Source organism: Corvus hawaiiensis, chromosome 15, assembly GCF_020740725.1.
Source record: "Corvus hawaiiensis isolate bCorHaw1 chromosome 15, bCorHaw1.pri.cur, whole genome shotgun sequence".
NCBI classification, from domain to species: Eukaryota; Metazoa; Chordata; class Aves; order Passeriformes; family Corvidae; genus Corvus; species Corvus hawaiiensis.
Window position 1 is genome coordinate 867,853 of NC_063227.1, and position 26,606 is coordinate 894,458.

General features: G+C 53.2%; 1 protein-coding gene across 1 annotated transcript in view; it reads right to left on the reverse strand.

Moving 5' to 3' along the window:
- Nucleotides 1-2,341: 2,341 nt before the first annotated feature.
- The window catches only part of KCTD16 (potassium channel tetramerization domain containing 16), a 64,614-nt gene continuing 40,349 nt past the window's right edge, over nt 2,342-26,606 (reverse strand). Inside the window, exon 3 of the mRNA XM_048319800.1 lies at nt 2,342-10,345. Within this exon, the coding sequence (XP_048175757.1) occupies nt 9,894-10,345 (452 nt within the window). The 3' untranslated portion in view covers nt 2,342-9,893. The remainder of the gene's footprint in view (nt 10,346-26,606) is intronic.

Here is a 26,606-nt window from a genome sequence, read left to right on the forward strand (position 1 = left end):
ACTTTGTCCTTTATTAACTTTAAACCTTCAGGCACTCTGGAGATGCAGATACCACAGTGACAGGGGGGTCTTCAGAGCTGATCAATCTATCCCAACAGAAATTTAAAAGAGCAATTTTTTCATTATGCTTGGCACAGTGAAGTCAGGAACCCAAAGAGCATTTTACTGGCTCTAGTGTGTACCCAGTTCTGACCCAGCCTCTGCCTGCTCGGTGCAGGGCCTGAGGGAGTGAGGAGCCTGCAGCACCCTCAGAAAGGTTGGGTTGGATTCATTCATTATGCAGAGGCCAGGGACAGATCTGGTGGCAACAGGAAAAATTTGTTTTTCTGTCTCACCTGGCCTGGGCTGTGCCACCCACCCAGCACCTCCTCCACCTGTCCCTGCCTGTCCTTGTCCACCACACACCACCGAGAGCATGCCAGGAGTGCTCCAGGGCTGCTCACAAGGCTCAGGGTAACACAGCAAATGTCATATGGTCAGCAGGAGAAGGGGTCAGGTGTAATGGTTCTAATGAATAATTACCAATATTTTATATTATTAAATTTTATATTATTATATTTCGTATTAATAAGGATATGGGTACAGATACAGATACAGACTTGTTCTTATGGGCTAATGATGAAAATAAAAGCTCACAGCTACATGAGTAGAGACATTGATTTTAGCACTGGTAATAGCACTAAACTACTATTCCCAACACATTATGGTAAAATTGCACATATTAGATGTCTTTATTGGACTTAAAAAATAATTAGGGTGGCTTAGTAACAACTTCAATAGCAGAGGCAAGACCACAGAGAAAGCAGAACTCACATTTTGGCTTCCAGGTGTTCAGGAGAGGGGCTGGGCCAGAGCAGGATGGAGCTCAGGTGAATGTTTGGGAGTGCATGAAAAGGAAGGGAACTGTGGATTTCTCCTGGAGGCTCGGCCAAGGGCATCGCTGGTGCCATCAGCACGTGCGGTCCCTCAGCCACGCAGAGCCCTTTTCCTGTCACTGCTGGAGCTTTATCTGCATTTGATATCAGCCCATGACGAGGGACCCGGGGGGGAACTGATGCTGCAGTGAGGGGGACTGGACTGACATGACCCCAGCTGCTGCAGGGGGGGCAGTGTCCCTTTGCCCCTGGCTGCCAGGGGCGGTGGAGCACAGCTCAGGGGGACAGGGGCTCTTCCCAGCCCCGCTCCCTCCCTTGCTCTCCAAAATCCAGCATCGCTTCTCCCTTCTGCCCCCAGAGCTCAGGCCTGCCCTGCCCTGTCCCATCACACGGGGCTGGGATCCCCAGTGCTGTCACCTCCCAGGTTTCAGGGCTGTAGTCGAGCTCTGGGATGTCGGAGTGAAGGCAGGAATGGCCCCTTCACGTTCTGTTCCACAGCTCAGCAAATCCAGCTGCTCAAACCCATTTCCACTGCAGAGTGCTGAGGACTTCTGACAGTCCTGCGCTGCCTAAAGCTGGAAAGCTTCTGCAAACCCTTCCCAGGCAGTTCAAGGGGTTAAATCCCAAGCAGAGTCTGTCCAAATTCTTTCTGCTCTTGAAGCTCTATTTCATGGGCAAGTGGCCACTGTAGGATCACAGACATCACTTCCCCCTTCAGTCAGCACTAAGTCCCAAAATCAGGAATGTTTTGCCCTGGTAAAGACCAAATAAAATTTGCTAAAGGGTTTAGATGTGGCAGCCTGGTGTGGCACAGGCACACCTGCCCAGGAATTTGGTAAGAGCAGGTGGTTTTGTGCCTCCTGGCTGCTGCTTGCTAGCATCCCTGGGACAAAACAATCCAAAGAGCTGCGTCTCGTTTTCTCCTCCCATAAAATGGGCATAATAATAAAAATACATCTGGAAACATGCAAAATTTATGCTACGGAGAGGATGTTTATAGTATTAATGGTTTTAGTGATTTTTTTTTAACGAGTCTCTGATGAACCCATTTTTCTCAAGCTTTTCTTTGGGAGGCAGCTCATTAAGATGCAGTTTAATTGCTGCGAGTTTTGCTTTTCTTGCTGTGCTTTAAAAATCCTGAGTGTTTCGGGATCATTTTGGAGCCATTAGCGCTACTTGTGTCATCACAGCCCTGTTAGGCGACTCAGTGTCACACCCGAGCCGGGGCAGGGCAGGGCACACCCGGGACGGTGACAAGCCCAGGGCTCCTGTTCCCGGGGAGCTCAGGGACGTTTGCTCATCCCCTCCCTTTCCATGGGCGAGGGTCTCTGTCTGGGGGGATTCCCGGGGCTGGAGCGCTGGCAGGGACGGGCTGAGGGCTCTGCAGCCCCCCTGTGCCAGGACAGTCCGGATAAATGGGTGCCCACAGCTGCTTGGTCCCGCTCACACAGACGACGCCAAAGGCCTTTTTTGTCTTTGGTTGATTTTTATTTATCAATAAAACAATACTACAAAACATGGGAAACATCTGCATTAAATACAGACCTGCTGATACTGTGCCAGTTTTTAACCTGCTGTATTTACAGAGCTCTCCCTCCGGGCCCCGGGGCACAGGAGCGGGGCCGGGCAGCTCCGGCTCCCGGCAGCAGCGCCGGGAGAGAACCGCGGAGCGAGCAGTGACTCCTGTGCCCTCCCCTGAGCCCGTGCCCTTGTCCCCTTGTCCCCTTGTCCCCTTGTCCCCTTGTCCCCTTGTCTCCTTGTCCCCTCTCCTGCAGCAGGTTTGCTCCTTGCCCTGCCTCAGGACAGCGGGACAGGCTGGGGGATGCCGGCCCTGCCCTCCCACCCCGTCCTGCCTGGCAGGGGAGGGACCTTCTGCCCTGGGCACCCCGGGGGGAGCGGCCGAGCCCCTCCTGTGCCCGGCTTTGGGCATGGGGATAATTCAGTCCCATCCTGGCAAGCCCATGACGAGCTGCAGGGTGACCCCCCACCTGCCTGCTCAGGGAGCAGAAGGGGTGACACGGACTGACCACAGCCTTCCCGGCCACGCCTCGTCCCAGGAGCAGGTGCTGGGACAGCTCAGCATTTTGGGGGGGCAGGGGCTACCCCTGGGGAGGGGGGGCTTCTCCTCTGAAAAGGCTTTGGACAAGCTTTGAGCCGGTTCTTCCCAGCCTGCTCACCCCTGCGGCAGCGGCTGGCAGGGAGCAGGCCCAGCCCAGCCCGGGTGCCACCCCCTGCTCCCAGCCGGGACCGCTGCAGCTCCAGCAGGGACAAGAAATACACATATGGGGATATATATATATATATATTTCTATATATAAGCTCTCTTAATTATATAGTTGTAAGGCAGATTAAAATCATTTTCTGGTATCACCTGGTATCAAAGGGAATCTCTCCTACTTCCCATGCACATCACCCAGTGCTGCGTAGGGGAGGTAATTACATCCTCAGTAATTATTGTGCAGGTGTTCTACCCCAACACCCACTGCTCTTTCACATCTGCCCTGACATGAAAAGCAGACAAGACAGTGCTCAGAAGTGCTCGGCATAACCAAATTCAGCTTCCTGCTCTGGACCGCGAGTGGGCAGCCACAGAGGCGAGGCCCTGCTCAGGACTGAGGGGTGTCCTGGCAGGGAGAAGAGCTGTCACCGCACCAGGGACCACAGCAGCCCCCGCGCATTCTCCTCCCGTGGAACCTGGCTGGGTGGAGAGATGGAGCCTGAGACCCAGCCCAGCCAGAGGGAGCAGGGCTACAGGCCCCAGGTTTGCCCAGAAGCAGCAGCAGAAGGGTCTCCTCAGCTCACCCTGTGCTGTCCCCCAGCCCCTGGGCTCCTGACGAGGGGCAGTTAATGTGGAGAAGCTCGTCCCAGAGCTGGGAGGGCCCTTCAGGCACATGGGGCCCCTCTGCAGGTGCTGCCCAGTGTCCCTGAGATTCCCAGGATGGGAATCCTGGCATCACCTGGCTCGTGGCACTGCCAGCGCTGGGCTGGTGCCACAGGGGAGCTCAGTGAGTGTCCCCCTCACCACTGAGGAGGCACAGCTCCCAAACCTCGGCCTTCCACTTGTGCAGGCCCTGCAACATCCAAATCCTGGCTGTGAGGGAGCCCTATGTGGGGCAAATGCTGCAGAGATGCATCTTTCACCTTCTGCCAGGGAGGGGCCATTGGAAAGGGCTTCCTCTCAACCACAGCCAAGTACCACAAATTAAAAATAATAACAAACCCAGAAATAAATTGGGGAAAACCCCACCACTTTCCAGGGAGAATAACGCCCAGCCAGCAGGGAGGGAAGTGGTTACATGAGCCAATGCTAAATCCCCGTGTGCAAGAAAGCCTGGATGTATCCATGGATGCATTTCTGCGTGTGACAGCTGAAGGATACCGACTCATTTATTGTGGTCAGTGCTCTCCCAGCGTGCATTCACTGCTGCACTGGAATGGCAAACACAAACTGGCTGCAGCTGTGAGCGCCCAACGCTCCCGGAGCGCCACTGAGCTCCCCCCACGCAGGGTCCCACGGCCCTGCCCCGAGGCTCTGCCTTCCCCAGCCCCAGCCCGCAGCCAGCTCTGCTCCAGCAGCGATGCCAGGGCAGGAGGCAGCTGCAGCCCCTTCCCTTCCTTTCCCTTCCCACCTGCCAGCCTCTGCAAATGGCATTTTTAGCGCTTGTACCACAGCCACCCGGCGGGGCCATCGCACAAACAACCCCGCTCAAGTCACAGCTGTGACTTCATTTTCCCAAGATCTCTCTCTTTCCTGGTGCTCTTTGCCCCAGGGAAATACAGCAGGCTAAAAGCTACAGGATTTTTTTCACATACCACAGTAGAAACAGTTACCGAGTTATATTTGTCAGAGTCACAGTAGTTTATGCATATTTGCTATTCACAGACTGCAGAATATTGCCAATAACCTCACTGGTGGGACTGACAACACGGATACATGCATTCAGGTGAGACCATTAGCAAGGATGTCTATACTGTATTAAGCGCATTCATTTTTTTAAACACCTTCCAGTAAAATCGATTCCTTTAAATTTGTAGTTAAAACTTTTTTTTTTTTTTTCCACAATTACGCACAAAAGAACCTGTAAACAGTTTGACATTACACTTATGTACAAGTGAACCACGTTGGAAAGTCGAGAGGTAATTCAGTGGGTGCCACTTAATCTACATCAATGTGCAACAGACTGACTCAGCCTCGGCGAAGTCATTTAGTACTGAATGAGGTCCGAAAATGTAACGTAAGCAAGGCCCCAAGAGATCCCAATGGCACCAAACCCCCTCTGCATCCCGTATGGGCTGGGAAATATTGCACTGGCAGCACCTCTGTACAACCCCAAAGGCCTGGGGGGTCCAGTCCTGCCATCCCCGGCTGGGGACGGCCAGAGGGGACCACAAAGGGACATCATCTCCCTCAACTCCAACGCCCACCCGTGGAGCCAGCTGGGCCCTGCCACCCTCCTGCTTCACCTCGGTAATTTTCTCTGTGGAATTCTGAAATCGTGTTTGCTTAGCATTGCTATAGTTTAAAATCTGCAATATCCTATTTATAAACGGACTTTTTAGCTAAGTGACATCAATGCCAAGAAAAATAAAGAATGTCTTTTTATAATATAAATAATTTAAAAGTGCTTTTTCTTTTTTTTTTTGTTCTTTTACTATTAATCTACAAAACCCCGTTGGGGCATAAACTATCCATAAGACTGGACAATTATTTTGTACCATGATACACATGGGGCCTTATGCATAAAGTACTCTGAAAGCCAAGTCTGTACTCGCAGTGGTGGGGAGGGCGTGGGGAGGGGAAGGGGCTGGGAAGTTTCCTCCTGCCTTGCCAGGGCTGGGAGAGCAGAGCGGGACACGGCTGACGGCCTCGGGTACCTGATGGCCATTGCCAGTGAAACCCAACCTTGTCCTGTCCTTCAGCCCACAGCTCGCAAATAAAATTAACAAATGGACTCAGCAAACTTAAACACAAAACATTCTCCAGAGCACTGTGAGGCCTGGGTGCTGTGTGTGCAGATGGTTTAGGGAGAAAGCCAAATCAGCTGCTCCCCACGTTCTCTGTGTGTCCTCCCAATGCTGAGTCCCGCTCAGGTGTCTCAGGGGGTTTGGGGTGACAAAGCCCCTGGAAACCGGGAATTCTGCCGGTGGGAGCCGAGTCTCAGTCCCACTGCAGTCAAGGTAAGTTTACAAATTAGTTTCAACAGAACTTGGTCTTTGTCACTTGTGGAAAGTAGCTCAAAATCCAGTTTTCTCCCCAGATATTTTAGAAAGAATAAAGTACTCTGTGAGCTGAGTTTAATTTTGGCTCGCTACAAAACCTTTCCTAGGGAGACACACAGGTTCTCTCACTGAAATAAAGTCGAATTTGAGTAGAATATGTTTTGTAGCCCAAACCCAGCTCTCTTTCAGGTAATCAATCTTTCATTCCAGTTTCCTTTCTGCCCTGTGCTGCCTCTGTCTCCCTTCCTCCCTCCCAGCTCAGTTTCCCTGCACAGCCCCAGGGAAAGCCCCAGAAGGAGGAAGGGGCCGGGTGTGCCGAGCACGGGCCACGTTCCCCTCCTCGTGCTGAGGTGGCCCTGGCCCCAAGGCACCACTCCAGCACCCACCCACGGCAGAGATGGCCTGCCCCGGGAGCAGGGAGAGGTGCCACGTCCCAGAGGGAAAACAGCCTTGCCAGAAAGGCACCCCAGGCTGTGAGTCTGTCCCACCCACGGCAGGGATGTGTGTGCAGCTGTGCATCTGTGTGTGCAGGGCATTACCGCTGGGAAGGGATCTCCCAGGGTTAATGTGTGAGGTCACCCTCCTGCCACCATCCTGGTGCCTGAAGAAGGTTTGGTTGCTCTTTCCTGACCCACTGCCACCCACAGCTGAACTATGGAGCCATCATGGAACAGCATTTTTAATTCCCCTGCTCTGTCTCAGCCTGCCCAGGGTTTCTCTGCACCACTGCCAGGTGCCCCCATCCCCTCTCCCAGCGTCCCAGGGAGTGCCCCAAAGGTGGAGAGGGTGCTGGGGGGCACTGGTGATGCAGAGAGCAGCAAGTGAGGAGGGAGAGAAGGGGAGCTCTGGGAAGCAGGGGGAGGATGCTGGGCAGAGCTGCTGACCCCACCAGGGGTGTGACAGCCTCCAGCACCGCTCGGGGCCCCTGTGCTCCACCTACAGCCCCCCAGTCCCTCTGAGCAGGACAAAACCTGCTGGCACAGCCCCAGCTCTGCACAAGCTACTCATAAAACAGCTGTCCATGGAGTCAGACCAGCAGCAGGTCCCTCAGAGATGCAGCAGAACCCACACAAGCACACACAGCCACAAGCCCCACGCCTGGCACTGCCCTGCTCCGGCCCCAGCCCAGACTGGGTTTCCCAGCAGGCTGGGCCTGCCTGTGATTACTGCAGTTTAAGACCGTTATTTCTGTAGCACTGGAGAAAAATAACCATTTCATCTCAAACTGGAGACATGAAGGCCACATAAATCAAGCCCACTTGGGCGCATTTCATTTGGTCTAATTTGTCCACAGTTATTAATCATGGAGCAATCCCGAGCCCCGGGACGTCAGCCTGGGAACACACCCCCCCCCCCCCCCCCCAATGCCTGCTCGTCCACTCTGGCACACGCAGCTTAGACCCCAAAGAGTTGGGATATTAAAAAGAGACAGGGAAAGATCTGTAGTGAAAGCATGAGGTTTTAGCTGCAGTTTCCTGCCAAGGAACAAAGGTGACCTGTCCTGAACCCCATGCCCTGCTGGAAATCCAGAGGAGAGCCCTATCTGTCCTTTCTTGGTGCCAGAGCCAGAGGAGCAAGATGCAGGAAATGTTGAGTAGGGAGAGAAAAATGCTATAATCTAACCATGAAATGACTAAGCAGGGCCTCATCTGTGGGGCTTGTACAAAACATTGGTTTCCGTGGGAAGATGTGCTTTTTGAGCCTGTGAGTAGAGGGTGGCACAAGAGCCGGGCCTGAATTCCAGCGTGAGGGAATGTCCTAAGCCCTGAACTGGCTCTAAAGCACAATCCCAGGAAGTGCTGAGTCTCTTCACTGAGCATTTCCCAGGCAGAGCCTCTCCTGCCCAGCGCCAGCTCTGTGGCACCGGCACAGAGGGGACAGCTCCGTAAGGGACAGCCCCTCCTCCCCCTGCAGCATGGCAGAGGTGACCCCAGCTGCACAGCCCAGCCCTGCTCCCCAGCCACCCGGAGATGTATTGCCGGGAGGGTTCCCCCTCCCCACAGCCAGCTCCTGCTTATGGATCCCTCTGGACAAGTATTGCTTCCTTTTTTAGCTGGTAAAAGGTGCACGCAACCCCAAACACAGCTGTGTGCTCGTGGAGACCTCACGGTTCCCTGCCAACCCCCTCTGTCCCAGCCCGGCACAGTGGAGCCCCGCAGGCACCAAGATTCCCCTGGCTGGAACCGCACGAGTGTCACAGAAAGAACCTGTGCAGGCAGGACAGCATCTCCCACAGCAGCTTCTGGAATTCGGGAGGGGGAAGCCCTGGAACCTGCAGGACACTAAATAAGTCAGAATCCAAGCATTCTGTGTTACCAGCACTGTCACTGCCCACAGTTTTATATTCATATATATATATATATAAATCTCCTTCCTGTGCCTTTAGAAAACGAATAATTTATCCCAAATCCTCTAGCTGGTTTGTTCCCAGCCATGGCCACCACAGCTGGAGCAATGGAGTGTTCCACGCCTCTCCATGGCTGGCCAGCCCCAGCAGCCGGAGCCGCTGGCACTGCCCTGCCCCAGCTCTGGCTGCCCCACGCCTCTGCCGAGCCCCGGCCCCTCTCTGGCCAGCCCCTGCTGCCCTTCCCCTGGCTCCGGGGGCAGTGCAGGACCAGCCCAGCCCTTCCCACGGCTCCGGGGGTGGCACGGGACACAGGGCGCGCTTTGCTGTCTGTGCCACCCTGGCGCTGGCACCGATGGCACCTGCGGGAGGGTACGCGGGTACCTCCTCCGGGGTTGTGTTTTCTCTTGGCACAGCCCCGCTCCCTCCTGCAGCGGCGGCTCCCCACGGCCAGAGTCCCCTGGAGGGTTGGGGGTGATTTCTGTGGCGGAGGGGGCACGGTGCCAGCTGTCCCTGCCAGCTGGGACAGCCGCTCCTGGCACACACACCTGGCACCTGCAGGAGCCAGCATCCTCCCCAGCATCCCCACACAGCCCTGGACCATCCCTGAGGCTTTCCAGCTGGGATCAGCACACCTTTAACCCACTGGCACCAGAGAGCCTTGAAAAATACAAGAGGTGTGGGGAGGACATGGAGGGACGAGAGCATCCCAAACAAACGGAATATTTTGCTGATGGTAACACAAACCCACAGACTGCACCCTGGTCTCCACTGAGACACATTCACAGTGCCCCAGGGAGGGGGGAAGGACAGGCAGAGGGAGCAGGAGAGAGACAGGGAGAGGGATTTCTACTGTTCAGCCCTCAGAGGCCTGGAGAAGAAACGGGACATCCACAGACTGCTAAAAAATGCTCTTTTCTGAGAAAGTGCAGTTATAAGGAGAGAGCCAGAAAATCTTTAAGCAATATATATTAATATATATATACATATATATATACACAGAGATATATATACACACATATATATATGCACATATATAAATACACATGCTTAAACTGCCGGGACAGAGCTTGGGCTTTGTGCTGTGCTCCTCCCTCCAGACACGCGTGCTCTGAGCAGGATGCAGAGGGCATGGAGCCCTCACCATCCCACCCTGCCTGCTCTGGGGCCACACGAGCATCCCTTGGGGTGGGTCTGGTTGTGCCCTTAAGGTTTTCAGCTTGTGTAAGACTCCAAGTTTACAAACAAAAGCGTTTGTCATTGTGCTTCCAGGACTGCAAAAATATCATTCCCCTACGACTAGAAATGTTAAGGTGAAATAGGCAAATTAGGCAGTACTAGAGATGGATTTTGGTTTTGGTGACCTAACAAATAGTTATTACTGGGAATTACTTTTGTATCACTTAGGATCTGGCTCTAACCTAACAAGGTCGTGTGCTCTCCCCACCCAAAGCCTAAAGGTGGTACTTCCGCAGCAGTTCGGATTGCCAGGGGTGTTTCCTCTCGGGAAACCTGTCTGGGATTTTGATTTTGAGGAAATCCTGGATACATTTTTCCAGCTCTTCCTCAATGGAGAGCTTCTCCTTCACTGCTTTTTTCTTGCTGGAGTTGGACTCCCGGGAGCCAGAGGTGAGAGTCCGGAGCAGGTCGCTCTTCCTGCGGATCTCGGATTGCTGCAGCAGCTGCACCGGCCCCTTCTTGGCCGGCCGGTCCAGAGTCTGAATGTTGGGCTGGCGTGTGACAGGGCCACAGATCACGGTCTCCTGGGGGGAGCTGGCCTCGGACTGGCTGTCGCAGCTTGACGTGGACAGCTCGTTGCAGGACGTGCCGCTCTCACCCTCCTTGTCGCCTTTGCCATTCTTGCAGCAGCAGTCGCAGTGGGATGAGGACCAGCGGGAGGGCTCACCTGCAGGAGGACAGAGAGCCCGGGGTTACGGCAGCTCCAGACCCCCACACACCCCAGGACAGGCTGCTGAGCCCCCCAGGACCGGGAGGGCAGCCAGGGCCACAGGAACCCTCATGGGGACCTTCCCTGAACATCACCACAACTGCCAGCAAACATCCCCCGGGGCCCAACAGCAGCTGATGCCCACAAACCCTGGAGCTCCTCCATCCACCTCGCTGCCATGTGCTGCTCAATACCCAACATGGGCTGAAACTTCTGAGATCCTCAGGGAGAAACCACCACATTTAACCCGATCCAGTGTTTAACCCAACTGAGCAACCATGGCTGGAGCCCCCCTGACTTCTCCAGACACTGTTTCTTCTTTGAGGCTCCACCACAGAGCCAGCTGGTGCAGCCAGCATTGCCAGCCTCTGTCCTGGTGGGCATCACCCCCAACATCCCCTTCCCTCGCCCAGCCCCACCCTGGGGACATCCCTCAGAGCAGCCTCCCCCCACAGGAGGCCTGGTCACACACAGCCCAGAGGCTCTGGGGACACTCGCTGCTTCATTCGCACGAGCCCAGCCATGGGAAGCCCAGGACAGTGCCTATTCCTGACTCCTGCGGCACAGGGCTGGAGGTTTTCTTTTCCAGCTGGAGACCTGCCCAGCCGCAGTAATCCGTGACAAAGGGGAGAGTTGGCACCGGGAACAACAGCTCCCTGACCACGCCAGCGCAGCCACCACGGAGAGAAAGGCCATCGGGGAGCATCCATCTTCCCACTAACACAGAACTGCCACTCCCAGCTGCTGCAGCGCGGTAACATCCCCAGACCAAGGGAAGCACCACTGAGCTGTGCAGCCTCGGAGCAGCACAGCGGCCCCTGAAGAAGGGGAAGGGGGGAAGGGGCTGGGAGCACTGACAGAGCCCCTGACTGTCACTGCCCCTCTCTCCTGCGTCTCCGTCCTTACCCAGCTAGGAACACCATGCACATCATTTACAGGAACAGGCAGAAAACCAGAGATCAGGAAGCCTCCTTATCTCCTCCTTCCTCTTCCTTGTCAATGGTGAAGGAGTGTCTCAGTCTGGGAGCTGCAGGGCTACTCTAATTTACAGACTCACTTCAAAGCTGTCCTGTGTCTTGTCTGAAAACTGTCAAAAATGGCTAAATTGAATTTTTTTATCAATTTCTAGGCTTGGACAAAGGCATTATGAACTGAGCCCCTACAAAACCCTAATCCACATGCTCTGAGAGCACTTGCAGGAGTTGTGTGGATTCCAGCTCCTTACTGCAGCTGATACCCACATCTCACAGCGGTGGGACAGCCGCTGAAACCCAAAGGGCTGCGCTTACCCAGCCAAGCAAAGCTCAAACCGTGCCTCGAGAACCCAAACAGCTCACCTGACCCCAAACATCTGCCCCTGCAGGGGCCCAGGGCACTGCCGTGATCATCAGTGACACTCTGCAAACTGCACACAATGCTCAGGCCACGGACAGCCTGCTCCCAGCCGTGACTTCATGGCTGTCCCACAGTCCCGGGGCTGTTTGGATTGGAAGGGATCTCAGTCTCATTCCAGTCCCCCTGCCATGGGCAGGGACACCTTCCAGTAGACCAGGTTTCTCCAAGCTGGCTGTGACCACTTCCAGGGATGGGGCAGCCACCATCTTCCATGGACTACGGGGAAGAAGAAGGGATTGAGCCACCTGTGCCCCCACTGACCCGGCTCCGAGGTGGCAGCTTGGGCAGAGGGACCCCCAGCTGCCATCAGGCACAGCTACAGTACAGAATTCATTAGCACAAAACAAGGTTTTATAAGTCAATTAAGACCTATTAGATGCTAATTTCACTTAATGAACATTCACCAACAATGGGCACATCACGGGTAAGCCAGGAGACAGAGACGATTTTGCCATGAATAAACAGTTTCGTTGGAGCCCCAGGGCCAATCTCAGCACTGAGGGTTTCATGGAGCTGGGCTGGGGTCAGCAGGGAGCCTCTGTTCCCCAGGGGAACACCGGTGCCCAGTGTGCCAGGGCCCTGCACGGGCTGGGGGCTTGCACAGCTCCAGCACCACAAACCTGCCCAGGCCGGGTCTCCTCAGCCCAGCCCTGGAGCTGTCAGGGTGACAGGCAGGACCAAAGGGATCAAAGAACTATTCCTGTGTTTTGCAGTGCTGGGGAAGCACCTGCAGCAGCAGCGGCACCCCAGGGCTGGGCAGGGAGGGGGCTGAGCCCGAGCCTGGCATGACAACGGCAGCAAAGGAGCATCGTGCTGACTTAACCACAGCACTCATTAATTAATGTCTAAATGCTTTGAGATTCTTAGATAAAAGTGGCTAATTAATTCTGGCCTGGCTTTCCTGCTTTCCTCCCTGATCTCAGCACATTTCTCTCCCAGTGCCCTAATTATAATAATTATTATTAGAAGCTTCTGAAGCAGCAGCAAAGCCTCTGATGTATAATTGACACACAAACCATCAGCCACCCAGTTTTCCCCTTCTCCTCTCCCTCTTTCCCAACAAACAGGCTGCAAGGAGGGAATGGGAAATCCCTGTGTAGGGGGACAGATGCTGTGAGAAAACTGGGGAGGAGAGAGGAATGGAGACAGAAACCAAGACTGACAAAAGCCAGCGAAGAGTTTTCATGGTGAGAGATGGCACAGGGACCCTTCCCCAGCTCAGACACCTCTGACCAGTGCTTGGATTGGGAAATGCCGAGCCTGGGATGAACGCCCAATACTGACAGTTCTGGGGGCACAGGGCAGAGCCCCCCATCTCTCTGCCCCCCCCAGCCAGCAGTGGCACCCCAATGGCAGGGGGGCTGCAGGAACACTTTGAGGGGTCTAAAAGTGCCCCAAGGCCCAGTGCCCAGAAATGTTGTCATATTTCAGAACAAATGTTACCAATTTCCATTCTCCAGGAAATCTCAAAATTTTCATTTTTTCCCCTCCTGAATCTGGACTGAAAGTCCCAGCTGTGGGAGGGCACTCAGTGGGATGGGGACTGAGCTCTCCCACAGCTCTGCCCTTGCAGGCTCCTTCTCAGAATAATGTTCCTTTTATTCAGCTCTTGCAGTTTTCACAGCCCTTTTTCCTGAGGTTTGTGGGCAGCTCTGGGGATGGTGTCACGGCTGGGAAGGGACAATATCCCCAGGCAGCAGCTGAGACACATCTGGTGCCTGTTTTTGAGGCACACAGAGATATTTTCTGTATCCAGACACTCATTCACCTCCACGTGTGTGGCTGTACCAACCTCCCAGTCTGTGATCATCACTTCAGCCATTTTCCTCCTGTTCTCAATCCACTCTGGTCCATTTATGTTGTCCTTTCACCTTTTCTTCCTTTTCCTGCTTCTGCTTTAGGGCTTTGTTGTTGGTTTGATTTATTTCTATTTCATGCTCCTTTTCTCCTTCCTGTCCCATGACTTTCACCTCTCCTCTGTTCGGGGTTTTGCTGCCTCCTCCTCCCTCTTTCCCTCCTCACTGATCCCCGTTTGAGCACTAATTAACCACCGTGCCCAGGCAGGCAGGGTGGGCGGGGGGAACTCTGAGGCAACCCCCGGTCAGCTCCCCATCACCTCCATCCCACTGGAGTCCTGTCACCTCTGTGCTTGCAGCCTTGTGAACCCTCTGTTCACCTCCCAACACCCAGAAATGAAGTGTTGGAGCTTTTAAACACTTCCCCCATTGTTCATATGGTCAATCACAGCTGGATTTCCGCGGGGCTGAGGACAGGGTGACGTTGGTGCAGTGACAGTTTGATTTAGACCAGGCGTGCCCAGCGCCTCCCACGGCTCTGCACCCGTGCAGGAATTAAGGGGGTTGTGATTGATGAGAGACCATGCTCTAACTGGTGTTTTAACGAATACATTCTGACTTGGTAATGGGCCCAGATTTATCAGAAGAAAATGCCCCCGTCTAAATAAAATTACCCAGGTAAAGCTGAGGAATGATGACAAATTCCAGGCACTGGTGGGCTCCAGGATCTGTCCTGGCCACAGGACAGACACTGCTGGATTTATCTGCTTTTAGGATCAAGTATCTGCAGTAAAATTTCAGTGAGAGACAAACCCAGGCAAGGACTTGGCAGTAACACCATTGGTTTGAACCCTCCCATATGTTCAAAGCCAGCAGTGAGTGGGGGGAGAGGGATCTGGGGAGAGGAGGGAACCAGGGAGGATGGGAACTGGGAGGAGGAAGGGAACAGGCAGATCCTGCGGCTGTTCCAGCCCCCTTAGGAAGCTCACACAATTTTTTACCCTTGTGGGGGCAGCTGGGGACACCTGGTGTCTGATTTAAATTCAATTGAAATTTAAATTAAAATTTAAAATTTCTAGTTCAAAGTGTTTTCCATTTAAATATTGTGAACCTGCCAACCCAATATAAACCCCAGAATTGTCCCATGGTTTCTCTTTTTCGTGCAAAGCAATTTTCAGCCAGTCCCCAGCAGCACACACACTTCATCAGGAGCCTCCCAGCATGTTGTCATTTTACCAGCACTCCTGAAATCTTCCCTAAAACACTCAGTTCTGGAAGTGAACTTCTGTAAGAGTATCAAGTTTGTTTGAAAATAAAAATAAGTTCCCCAAATGGTGGAGAAAAACAAGAGACCTGGTGTTAAAATACCAGAAGGCATATTAAATGAGCCAAAATATTTATATATGGATCTTCTCAAAGTAACATGTGGTGAAGTTAGAATTCGGAGAGGAGGGAGAAGCCTGAAGTGTGAGCAGCAGGATGGTGAGCCACGGGAAGTGTGGGGAGAAGCCGGTCACTGTGGCCATGGGCGCTGCCAGACTGTCTGAGAGCTGGGGGGCACGCCAGGCCCTACAGACAGCTCCTCACCCTTCCTAACAAAAGCCCTTAGAGAGGAAAACTCCTCCTGTGGCCAGTCCCCTGTCTCGGGCATCACTTCCCTGTGCAATGAACATTTTGGACTCTACTGGTGCCCCCATGCACAGCCAACCCTTCCCTGCGAGCCCCGGCACCCCCAGGCTGCACCCCCAGCTCCCTCCTGCCCTTCACTTCCCATCCACGGAGCAAATCTTTGGCCAGGCTGGAGCAGGAGCAGAGCTGAGTGCTGCCCTTCCAGTTCTCGCTGGGGTTTTCACTGGTGGTTCAGCAAGGACTCTGCCTGAAGGAGAACAGGAGAAGGATGAGCCTGCTTTGGGGGAAGAGCTGAGGGGTCTCAGCATTCAGCATTCCGGTACAACAGAAGTACCTCGAGGAATAACTCAGTGCTGCTGGCTCCCTTTCTTGGTGCTCCCCTTTCCCAGGACTGTGAGTAGAGATAATATCTGGCCATCAGGACTGAGGCATTTCAGTGTATTTTCCTCTGGGAAAATGGTGCTGATATGAAAACCTGACACTTAAGTTTTCTGCTGCCCACAGCATTTGCTCTTTCTGTTCTGCCTAACAACTCCAGCTTGGGTAAGTTTGGAGCACAGAGAATTCACAGCTGCCACTATTTGCACCTTTCTTCTTCCAGTTCAGCCTTGCCTCCTCAAATTTAAGACTTTTCTGAATAATTTTTATTTATCGATGACATATTAACACCGTATCTTAACACAGCCTTTCCTTTTGCTTTCTGCTACTTTCAGTTTATGCTCAAGACCTTGAAAGTGAAGTTTGATGGAATGAAACCCACCTGAGTTAAGGAGCAAGGGCTTTCCTTGTCCTCTCTGAATGATCCCCTGGAGTGACCCCTGGCCAGGCTGACCTGCACAGACACACACGAAGCCCTCTGGTCGGCCAGCAGAGCAGCAGCCACAGTCCAGGGAAGTGATGCAGGAGGATCATGGATTGAACCCCACTGCTGGTTTGTACTGACGTATTCCTGATGTTTGTTAAGAAAGAAACTCCAATCATGCATTAATTAAAACACAGGTACAACCAAATTAGTCTGAATAATCAGGAAACACATCCTCTCACAGTGCCCTAATTCTGGAATTACCCACAGGAGCTTTGCAGCAATGCAGCACGAGGGGAGCATCAGCAGAGCCCCATCCAATCTGGCTGTGGACACTCCAAGGGACGGGAGCCCACAGCCTCTCTGGGCAATATATGGATATTTCCATACCTATATGGAACCCCCAGTTTACAATAAATGAGCCCCGTTTTTGGACACCTGTTTTAATTAGCAAAGCCAAAGTGTTTATTGCTCCTGCTTCTCAAAGACCTGTGTGAGAAACTGCTGACAGATGGTTGTGGTAATGTGGGAGCCAGAATTCTTGAATTTTTGAAAATTAGAGCTCATGAACTCAGAAATGCTCTGGAGATCCAGAGCTATCATGTCAGCCTATGTTGTTCCAATTAATTGCAATCAATCACTAATTGAGAGCTATTTTAAGACTTGTCATTACTCTGAACATAATGGAGAATAAATTGCATGTTCCCCTTTACCCCCACCACAAATGACATCAGTGCAAAGAAATCTCAGGAAACTGAGAGTAAAGGAGGAGCAGGAACCTGACTGCTGATTTCCTCCTGTCCCCCTGGCAGGTACAATAACACAGGAGCTGTAGATTGAGAAAGGGAAGAGATAAGGGCTGAGACAAGGGATCACAGGCAATTCTTGGGGCTCCACCTCTAAAACTTGCCAAAATGGCAGCTCTGATATCACTCTATTTTAACAAGTTGGAACTCTATTTTCTCTAAGACCTCTTCCTAGCCAAGCTCTCTGATTCCATGACAGCCCTGGGGACAGGAAACGCCGCTTGGAATGGGTTTAATGGGGGCAGCAGTTTGGTTTGGCTTTACAGCAACAGCCCCAAATCCCGACAGAGTGGTTTTGACATGAAAATCAAATAACCTAAATAACAGTTCAACAACAGGCCGGGCGTTTGCTGCAGTGCTGGAGCAGGCAGACCCAGCAGGGACAGAGCTCTCAGGGGCAGGGGGAGCTGAGGAGCGGGACCCGTGCTCAGGGACAGCCAGTCTGTCACTCACTGTCACCCTGTGACGGGCACCAGCTTGACAGGCTATTCCATCATGGCACGGCGGAAAATCCCCAGGCTAAGAGATAACCAGTTCTCAAATGAGGAGTTTCTGCTAACAGCGCTGGTTCCAGCCAACGAGTAAGGTATTTTTTAACCCAGCTACAGTTCTGCTGTCTTTTCATGACATTTTATTTTGGATACGGTTGGAGCAAACCCAGGTCTCCTTTTAAAACACCCAAGTTCCACTTTTTTCTCCCGATGATTTAATCACATACTCTCTTCCCTTTCATTTCCCACCTGGTCCTCATCGACACTATATATAAATCTGAGTCTCCTTGGATCCTGGCGGTGGCCTCTGCATGCCATCATCACATGGATAAATTCACCCCTTTCACCTCTCATTTGTTCTGTTCTTGCAGTCGCTCCAGTTTCTTCTCTCTCATCTTTTACTCTCAGTATCAAGTGATTTGCTATTCTTGGAGTATCCTCCCCTTGTTCCTTTGTCTCTGCTCCAGTGCTGTTCCCAAAAGTCACCCTTCCCAGGAGCTGCTCACAGGGGCTCCTTGGCCAGCCCTCCGGGGCTCTGCAGTCCAGTTCTCCTTCTCCTCAGGGTTATCAGCTTCCTGTCTCTGCTTTACCAGTCCCTTCCCTTCGCTTCCACATGCACAGCAGGGGATTACAATGCTATCAATCAATAATTAAGCTGTATAACAGGGCTATAAATCAATAATTAAGCTGTATAGCAGGCAGTGAGCTGTTGTAACACACAACTGACGTGATTGCTGAAAAATGGTGGTGGTGGGAGGAGATGCTTTGACTTTAAAGACAAGATTGGTAAAGGTGAGTGAATGCAACCCTGCTGCTCACCCTGGCAGCTCAGGGGATGGCTGGGCAGCCTCCCAGGGAGGAGGGGTTCCACTGCCAGGCCCTGCTGTGTCCTGGGAGAGGAACACCCAAGGAGGAGACACCAGGCTTCCCCATTCCTGGCACACCCACCCAGCTGGCAAAGCTCAGTGCCCATGCTGGATGCCATGCGAAGGGTGGCAGATGGAGCACACCAGCTCTTCCAGCTCTGCCAGTGTACCCCAGGGCCTGGAAGGGAGTCTCTCCCATTTGGACCGGCTGAAGCCACTTGTAAAGCACCACTGAGCAGACCTGCACAGGTGACAGGGGCTGCAGGAGCAGCCTGGAGTCATCAGCCCACAATGAGTTTATTATTTCTTCCCTGCCTCATTCAGCCCCTGTGCTGGCACTGCCCCCCTGGCACCGGCAGAGCCAGGAGGAACAGCTGCTTCTGACTGGGAACAGTGACATGATGTATGTCCCTATTACAGAGGGACACGGACCATGGCTGCTGCATCTGGGCTGGGCACTGGGACAGGGGCGAGGGCAGCAAAGCAGCCAGAAATGGCTCTGCTGAGACATCCAGCTGAAAAAGATGCTTATGAAAACAATTACTTTGGAAATTACTTCCCTCTTTCCTGCTTGAAGCCATTACTGATCTCCTAATTAGGAGGCTCTTGCGAGGGGAGCATCAGCCTCTTCCCCAGGCAATGAGGGATGGGACAGGGGGAAATGGCCTCAAGGTGCCCTAGGGGAGGTTCAGATCCCGTTGTTGGGGACAATGTCTTTACTGAAAGAGTGATTAAGCATCAGAACAGGCTGTCCACGGAAGTGGTGGAGTGTCCTTCCAGGGACACACTCCTGGAAGTGTCCAAGGCCAGGTTGGACGGGGCTTGGAGTAACCTGGGATAGTGGGAGGTGTCCCTGCCCGTGGCAGGGGTGGGAACAAGGCGATCCCTAAGGACCCTTCCAACCCAACCATGCTGGGATTCTGTGGTTCATAGGCACCGCAGGAACTGCCCAGCAGTGCCACAGGGCATTCCCTTGTTATTTATCCCTCGGGATGACAGTGGCTTTTTTCCCCAGCCACAGGCACTGACAAACAGCTCGGGCTTGGCTGCATTTCCCAGCCCTGAACCAGCTGCATTTTCCACAAGCACCTCCCGAGGACGAGCCTCGTGTGGCTCTGGCAGAGGCAGCAGAGGGTCGTGCTGCGGGGCAGCGCTGCCAGCCCGGAGCAGGAGGGACGTGGGGACAGCGGCTCATCCCCACCCTGCCCCGCCGGCTGCTGCTCCTGCCAGCGAGAGGAACCGCGGCGGCTCCATGGAAAACCAGGGAGGGGCTGAGGGACAAAGGAGCCCTGGCGGGCTGCTGGTTATTAATTCTTTGGAGCATGATCATGATCAGAGCTGCTGCTGCCAGAGGAAAGGAGGGATGCTCCGACCCCTCAGCAGGAGCACAGATGGTGCCGAGCTCTGCATCGGAGCTGTCGCTTTTCTGGGACTATCAGATATCCCTTTCCATAGGGGCAGATGCTCGTTTTTTATGAGCTATTTAAGACACTCTCTCTGGAAGTTTTCTTATTTTTTCCCTGTCTGAACCTCATAAACTGGGCTTCTGCTCTACAGAGATAAATTTGATTTATGTGAGAAACATTCCCAGGCACAGTGGGCTTTGCCTTAAACCCTGTATCTCACTGTTCAGTGATGCTGTGGCTTAGCTTGGTTTATTTTCTATCCTCTAAGTGGTGAATTGAACTTTCAGAAATGAATGGTTTGGTTTATCTGATTTAGCATCTTGAGCGAAGCACTTTTGCATCAAATAAATGCAGGCAGTGGGAGACCCTCCAGACACTACTTTATTCCAAACATTTTCAGCACTGGTTTCAAGACCAATTAAGTTACCCATGCCTGGGCAATCCTAAATGCTCTGGGATCAGAAGCTTTTCCCTTCTGTGGAGGGTTTGAGGGGATGAGGAGGGTGCTGAGCCAGGTCGGGGGCAGCACCACGGTGCTGGGCAGGGACTGCAGGGCCCCCGGCTCCCTGAGCTCTCCTCTTGTACAGCATCACCCAAAAACACCCGGCTCGTTCTGGTTTTGCAAGGTCTGAAAAGAATAAAGGTAGAAGCCAGCCCAAGCCTAAGGTGCCCCGTTGTTTCTGAATTCACAGAGGGTGCTGCGGGGAGGGGATGGGCAATTCCCAAAAATGGAACAGGACGTTGGAGAACCGGCTCCCTGGGAGCAACTCCAAGTGAAGTGTGGGATGATGACATTTAGAGGTGGGAAGCATGGCACAGTGTCCATGCTCGGGGATGGAGGGGATGCACTGGGATACACTGGAGTGGATAAATCCTTACTGGGAAGTGAGGGGAGGCAGGCACCGAGAGGCTGTCAGGGCTGTGGGACCCTGGGCTGTGGGATCCAATGACCAACCCTGCAGCAGTGCCACCCCTCGGTACCAAGCACAGCAGCTGCACACACATCCCCTGAGGAGGGCTTTCTACCACGGCCTGAAATACTTTTCCCTAATGAGTGCAAGGATAATTGGATTTTTTTTTGAGATGGGCACACTGGATTGGATAGGTTTGGGGAAAATAAACTAAACTGGTTTGGGTTAACTAGTCTGCAGCTCTGCCCTGCAGTTGCAAAAGAAAATACTTCTTTTTTCCTGCCAAATCTTACAGATCATTTGATATTTTCTTCTTTTTTTTTTTTTTAAAGGAGGATGCAAAAATTTGTGGTGAAATTAGAGGTTTCTATCAAACTTCTCCATAGGAACGCAGAAAATCTGAATGATTGTGAGTCTAGCACCTCTGTGTATCCACCTGTATTCCCAGAAGTCTTTGAGCATTACAAATGTATTCAAAGTCACAACAATGGAAGGAGTTTTCTACTGTAGCATGGAAACGCATCAAACATGGAAAAATTGGACTAACTGTCCTTTGACCTAGAAGAAATGTTGAAAATTTAAGTAAGCTCTCAGCTATGTACAGACGTGATCCTAATCCCTCTGGAAATAATGTGAGCATTCCTGCTGACTGGAAAAGCCTCCAGAAGAGCCCAGGAGCTGCAGGCTCTGTGCTCTCACCTCACACACCCTTCACTGCTCCAGAACCGCCGCACTCGCCGCTGCCCACAGCTCACAGTGCACCTTGTGAGGGCTGCCTGAGTCCCCAGGAAACTTCACAGGGAAAAAATTGATATCCAGAGTTAATCTGAGGGTTGATATGTCAGGCTTCCCCAAGCTGGAATAATTCCTCCTCAGAGGAGGAAGCAGGAACAGGTCACGGGGAGCAGTGCCCTGCCTCTGCCCCCTGGGTCACGGCTGTGCTGGCACCACATGGCCTTCGGGTGCTGCAGAGGGAAGCTCCACGTTGTAGTGGGGCAGGAAACGGGCAGGAACTCAGGACACTGACAGGGACACACCAACAGGGACAGCCGGTTCACCCCCATGGCATTAAGGCTGTGGGATGGAGGCTCCAGAGCAGCCCTGGAGGAGCAACTGGGGTTGCTTGAGTGGTGGAGCCGAGAGTAACTGAAAATCCAGTTTGTGTTTTCCTAACTTCTGTTCCTCTTTTTCTGTTTGATCAGAAGTGTTTGTAACACATTTCTGGAGTGACTGAATGCAGAGCTCCCAGCACTGCCCACAGGAGGGGCAGCAGGGGCAGACAGGAGCCCTCGCCCCCAGCACTGCACACACTCCACCAGCCTCATGAGGTGCCACCTGCAAAGTCATTCCAGAGGAACTTCAGGAAGAATTTCTTCACAGAAAGGGTGCTCAGGCCTTGGCAGGGGCTGCCCAGGGAGGTTTGGAGTGGCCATCCCTGGAGGTGCCCAAGGAAGGGCTGGAGGTGGCACTCAGTGCTCTGGGCTGGGGACAGGTTGGGGTCGATGGTGTTGGGGGTCTTTCCCAACCTCAGTGACTCTGGGATTTGACTTGAAAACTGAAGGGAATTACAGAAGGAGGATTCACAGGTGGCATTCAGCAGCATCCAAGAAATGAGATGACCTTACCAAGGCCTTTGTCACTACTCCCAGCGCAGCCATGGCCCGGGGCCAGGCCCTGCCCCAGCCTGGCCTCTGCAGGAAGGGTCCCCAGCCCTGCCCGTGTCCCCCCTGCTGCAGCCCTCCCACAGGAACGGCTCCCGCGGAAGCTGCGGCAAGCAGAGTGTTCAGCTGCTCTAATCACACTAATTGCTTGAGACATTTCCTTTCTCCCTTCCCTCCTGCACCCTCCTGGGCCCTTTTGCCATCAAATCAGCTACAGAAACAAAGTCATTTGGTCGGGGAAGGAGCTTGTTAAGGCATGAGGCAGCTCCGTGGCACAAGAAAACACAGAACCCAACCAGGTCTTTGCACCCCGTATCCTGACGGACAGACTGACCCCAGCAGGGCAGAGGGGCTTTCTCTGGTGGGGAAGGGGAGGAAACCTCAGCAGCCCATGGTTTAAAAGTGCTCCCTCAGCTCTCTTCTCAACTCAGCCCCCGGCCATAAGGAAATGCTCTAGAGCTCATTTTCAGGAGGCATTTCTGGATGCTGACACACGGACCAGCTGCTCAGGTCTCACCTATTGCTTTATTTCAGCTTTATCTGGTGAAAACCAAATGCTGCAGCCCAGCTCCTTTGCTGAGGAAAGATAAATTACACTGTAAATGCATGCGTGACCTGCTGGTCAAGAGGCTCATTGTGGTGTTTTATGGTCGTTATTGATTGGCCTACTGTGAGGTCTGGAGCTGGTGCTTGGAGCTCTCAGAGCCAGGCTGGAGCTTAAGGGGGGGACACACTCGGCCATGGGGAAACCCCGGAGGTGCAGGGTCTGGCCCCCAAGGGCTGCATCAGCCCCATCCCAGCATCCCTGCTCAGCCATAACCACAGCCCAGCCAGCAGGGAACCCATGTGCTGGAGACAGAGATGGGATGGATAAACAGAGGAGAAAGGCCCAAACTAAAAGAGTGTAAATGTTTCAGCTTCAGCTCAACATGTGACTGAGTGAGAAAAGCTGCTCACACCGTGCTCAGCTTCCTGAGAGCTGCTCAGGCCTGTGTCCCACGGGCCCCATCCTGACCGTCCCTGGTGGCTTTGCCCCCTCGTGCAGCTGCTCCCAGGCACCCTGAACCCAGCCGAGGGCACCTCCTGCTTCCCGGGCAGCTGATGCTCCCCACAACTCTGCTCTCCAGCCATCAGAGGAAGCTGCAGCTCCAGCAGGGTGATTCCTACTGGGAGCTGTGGGTGCCACACGCCGGGGGTCCCAGGGTGGCACAGAGGGGTCCCAGGGTGCGGAGCCAGGACGGGCCCGTGGGGGTGCAGTGGGTACAGCTGGGCCCTGGGCAGGAAGGAGGGAGCAGCTCAGCAGCTTTGTCCGAGGAGGAAGCACCTTTTCCACCCAAAAAGCCATGGGCTCCTGGGCTCTGGGATGCTCATGGAGGGTGCTGGGCTTAGCAGCATTAATCCTGCTGGGGCTTGATATTGTATTTCTCTCTCAAAGTTCAACCAATTGCCTTCAGAAAATAGAACTAACTCTTATTCAGTGTGGGAGATTAATCTGTAACACAAAATATTTAATTAATACGGTGAAATTTCATTTCATGGGTACTTGCATTTGTGCTGTGATAAGCAGTAGCTGAAGATCTGGGATTCACCAACGACTGCCGACGACAAAGGAACCGTTCGTCTGCATCGCAGTCAAGCATAACAAATATCCAAGTAGTATTTTGGCATGGTCTGTAATGTTTGCTGTATTAGTCCTGTACATGAATAATTTACAGCTAAAGGTCTGTCTCGTTGCCATCACCAAATCAAAAGCCATTTGCTCTAGTTATGATATCACAGTGACAGCTTGGCTCCGGCAGTTTCCACTCTGCCAGCTGATGGATTTCACTGAGTTTAAGAGATTTCTCTTACACATTAAGCAACAATAAAATTAAAAGCAGCATTAGCAGTATCTGGGACAGAGGCTCCTGTTTGGTTGCAGTTCAATCACAGTCTGATGAGCGGTGGATGAGCTGAACAGACACCTCGGCACTGGCAGAGCAGCCCTGGGCTGCCCTGTCCACCCAGCAGAGCTGCCGGCACTGGGCTCACCCCGTGGTGGGCCGGGGTGCCAAGGGGGCTGGGGCAGGGCAGGGAGGCCCCCAGAACCCTGCCAGCCCATGGGACAGGCCAGGGATCTGCTCCACCTCGGCGGGTGCTGCCTCCGGCCACGCTCCTGCTTCCCGCAGGGAGTCTGGCATTGGGAACGAATCACAAACCCCAAACCAGCAGAGTCAGATCCTCATTTACACATTAAGCCTTTTTAGATCTCTCTTGGTGCATATGAGGGCCATAAACCAAGCAGCAAAGTGATTTACTTGTGTTTCAAGGCCCCTTTACAGAGACAAAATGATTTATGGGGCCCCCGTGCACATGACCAAGAGGCCCTTAATATTTAACAGCTGTAAAAATCCTGCACAATGCTGTGCATTAACCAGGCCTCCAAACAGATTAAGGTAACTCTGCATACACTGTGCCTGGTCAAATATTAATCATTGAATAATTTATCCTGTGAATTTATTTTGTTTTAAAAAAATCATTCTGCAGATAAATTTGCCCGCTCCAGTGCAAATACATATTTATGATATGGTTATTGGTCTAATGTATGTTTTCTGGTATCCTCCTTTCAGAATATCCATAATAAAAGTCAAATCCATCCCTAGGAAAAGGAAGGGCGGAGAGCCCAGCAGAAGTTTTCTGTGCAGGGCTGCAGTTGGCTGGAGCCGCTGCCTGCACCAGGGAGCTCTGGAAATGAGCACTTGCAGCCTCTTTAAATATTGATGGCATGGCTGGAACGGTTATGAAAGCACTGGGAGAGCATTGGGAATGATGGAAAAGCCCCAACACTTGGAGAGGAGCACACAGGAATCCCAGCAGGGCTGGCTGGGACGTGCTGCCACCAGCACCCACTGCCCACACCCGAACGAGTCCCCCTGCTTTGAACAAGCCCCAAATGAGCCCCCGTGCCCCAAAGGAGCCCACACACCCCAAATGAGCCCCCATGCCCCAAATGAGCCCAGACACCCCAAATGAGCCCCCCAGTCCAAAGGAGTCCCACACCCTTCAGTTCTGCCCCGGGGTGTGGGACACGGAGCTGTGGCAGTCGGAACACGAGGGTAGCAAAAGGCATTTGCGTCCCAGCACCTTCCAGCTGTGCATGAGGACGGGGACCTGGCAGCATGAGGTGCAGCCAGCCCTGGCCCTGGAGAGTCCCTCAGCCTGGCTGGGGCTCAAGGCTCAACGGGGCCAGGCCAGGTCTCATCCAGAGATCCACCAGCGTGTTCCCACCACACGGCCTCGTGACACCTAGGCCTTCAGGGGAGCAGTGCTCATGCCAGAAGTGCATTCATCCCTTCCCAATCCTCATTTGGGAACCTTTGCTTAAAACATGTTGATGGTGAACTGAAGGAAAAGCTGTGAGACTCTGGAACTCATAAACATCCTGGGAAAAGCAGAGTCAGCTCAGAGCCTGCGCTGGAAAGTGAATCCACAGGATCCTGGAGCACTTCTGAGAAGTCTCGTAGAGGAGCCCAGAGGGAGCAGTGCTCAGTGGCCCAGCCCGAAAGCCAAGGGCGGATCCAGCAGGCACTGGATGCATCAGCACATCTGAGCTCCATCCCCGCTCCGAGGCAGCGCTGCCGCTGCAGAGCGATCGCCTGAATCCCCTCTGAGTCCTAACGTCCCGTGTGCCTCCAAACAGCACCGGGTCCAGAGCCAAGGGCAGTGTTTAAAGGGATCACAGCAAGGTGGTTATTGAATCAAAGCCCTGCTGGCTCAGCTCTTCTGAGCTCCCCACAGCAGGATGCCCCCGGTACTTTGGGGCCTGATCCCCCCTCCCCTCCGTGCTGCTGCTGGGCACTGCCCCTCAGACCTGGGGACCCCCTGGGCCCAGCACATCCCCCTTCAGAGCCGTGAACTGCCCAGCACAAGCACTTCATCCACATCCAAACCAAACAAAAGCCAGCCCAGAGCTTCCCTTGCTCCCACGGCACCAAAACCCCACAGTAACCTTTATTCAACTGATTTTTGTTTCTTCATTACAGGTTGGCTGGCAATACTGGGATTTTCTCTTGGAGCAAGATTCTCCTCTCTCAGGGTCACATTACAGTCACTAGACTCCCCCAGGGACCCTTCCCACCAGAATCCAATTGCTGGGCAGTGACCTCATTCTACAGGAACAGGAGATTCCAGCCACCCTCAGAGGGGTCAGAGAGGTTCCTCAGCAGAGCAAAAAATACCCTGGAAGTGCATCCTAACCCCCCCACCCCCTGCCAGCAGCTCATGCTGCTTTGGAATGTAAATCCATTGGGATTTGCGCTGTCAGACACCTCCTGGTGCTTCCACAGGTGCCACACTTGGCCCAGATGAGACCCTGCTCAGCCCCTCTCCAAGGAGCCCAGCAGCAGCTTCCAGCTAGAAAGAAAGAAGTTTAACTTCCTAGTAAACTGTGAGAGCTCCTCCATCACAGCAACGAGCC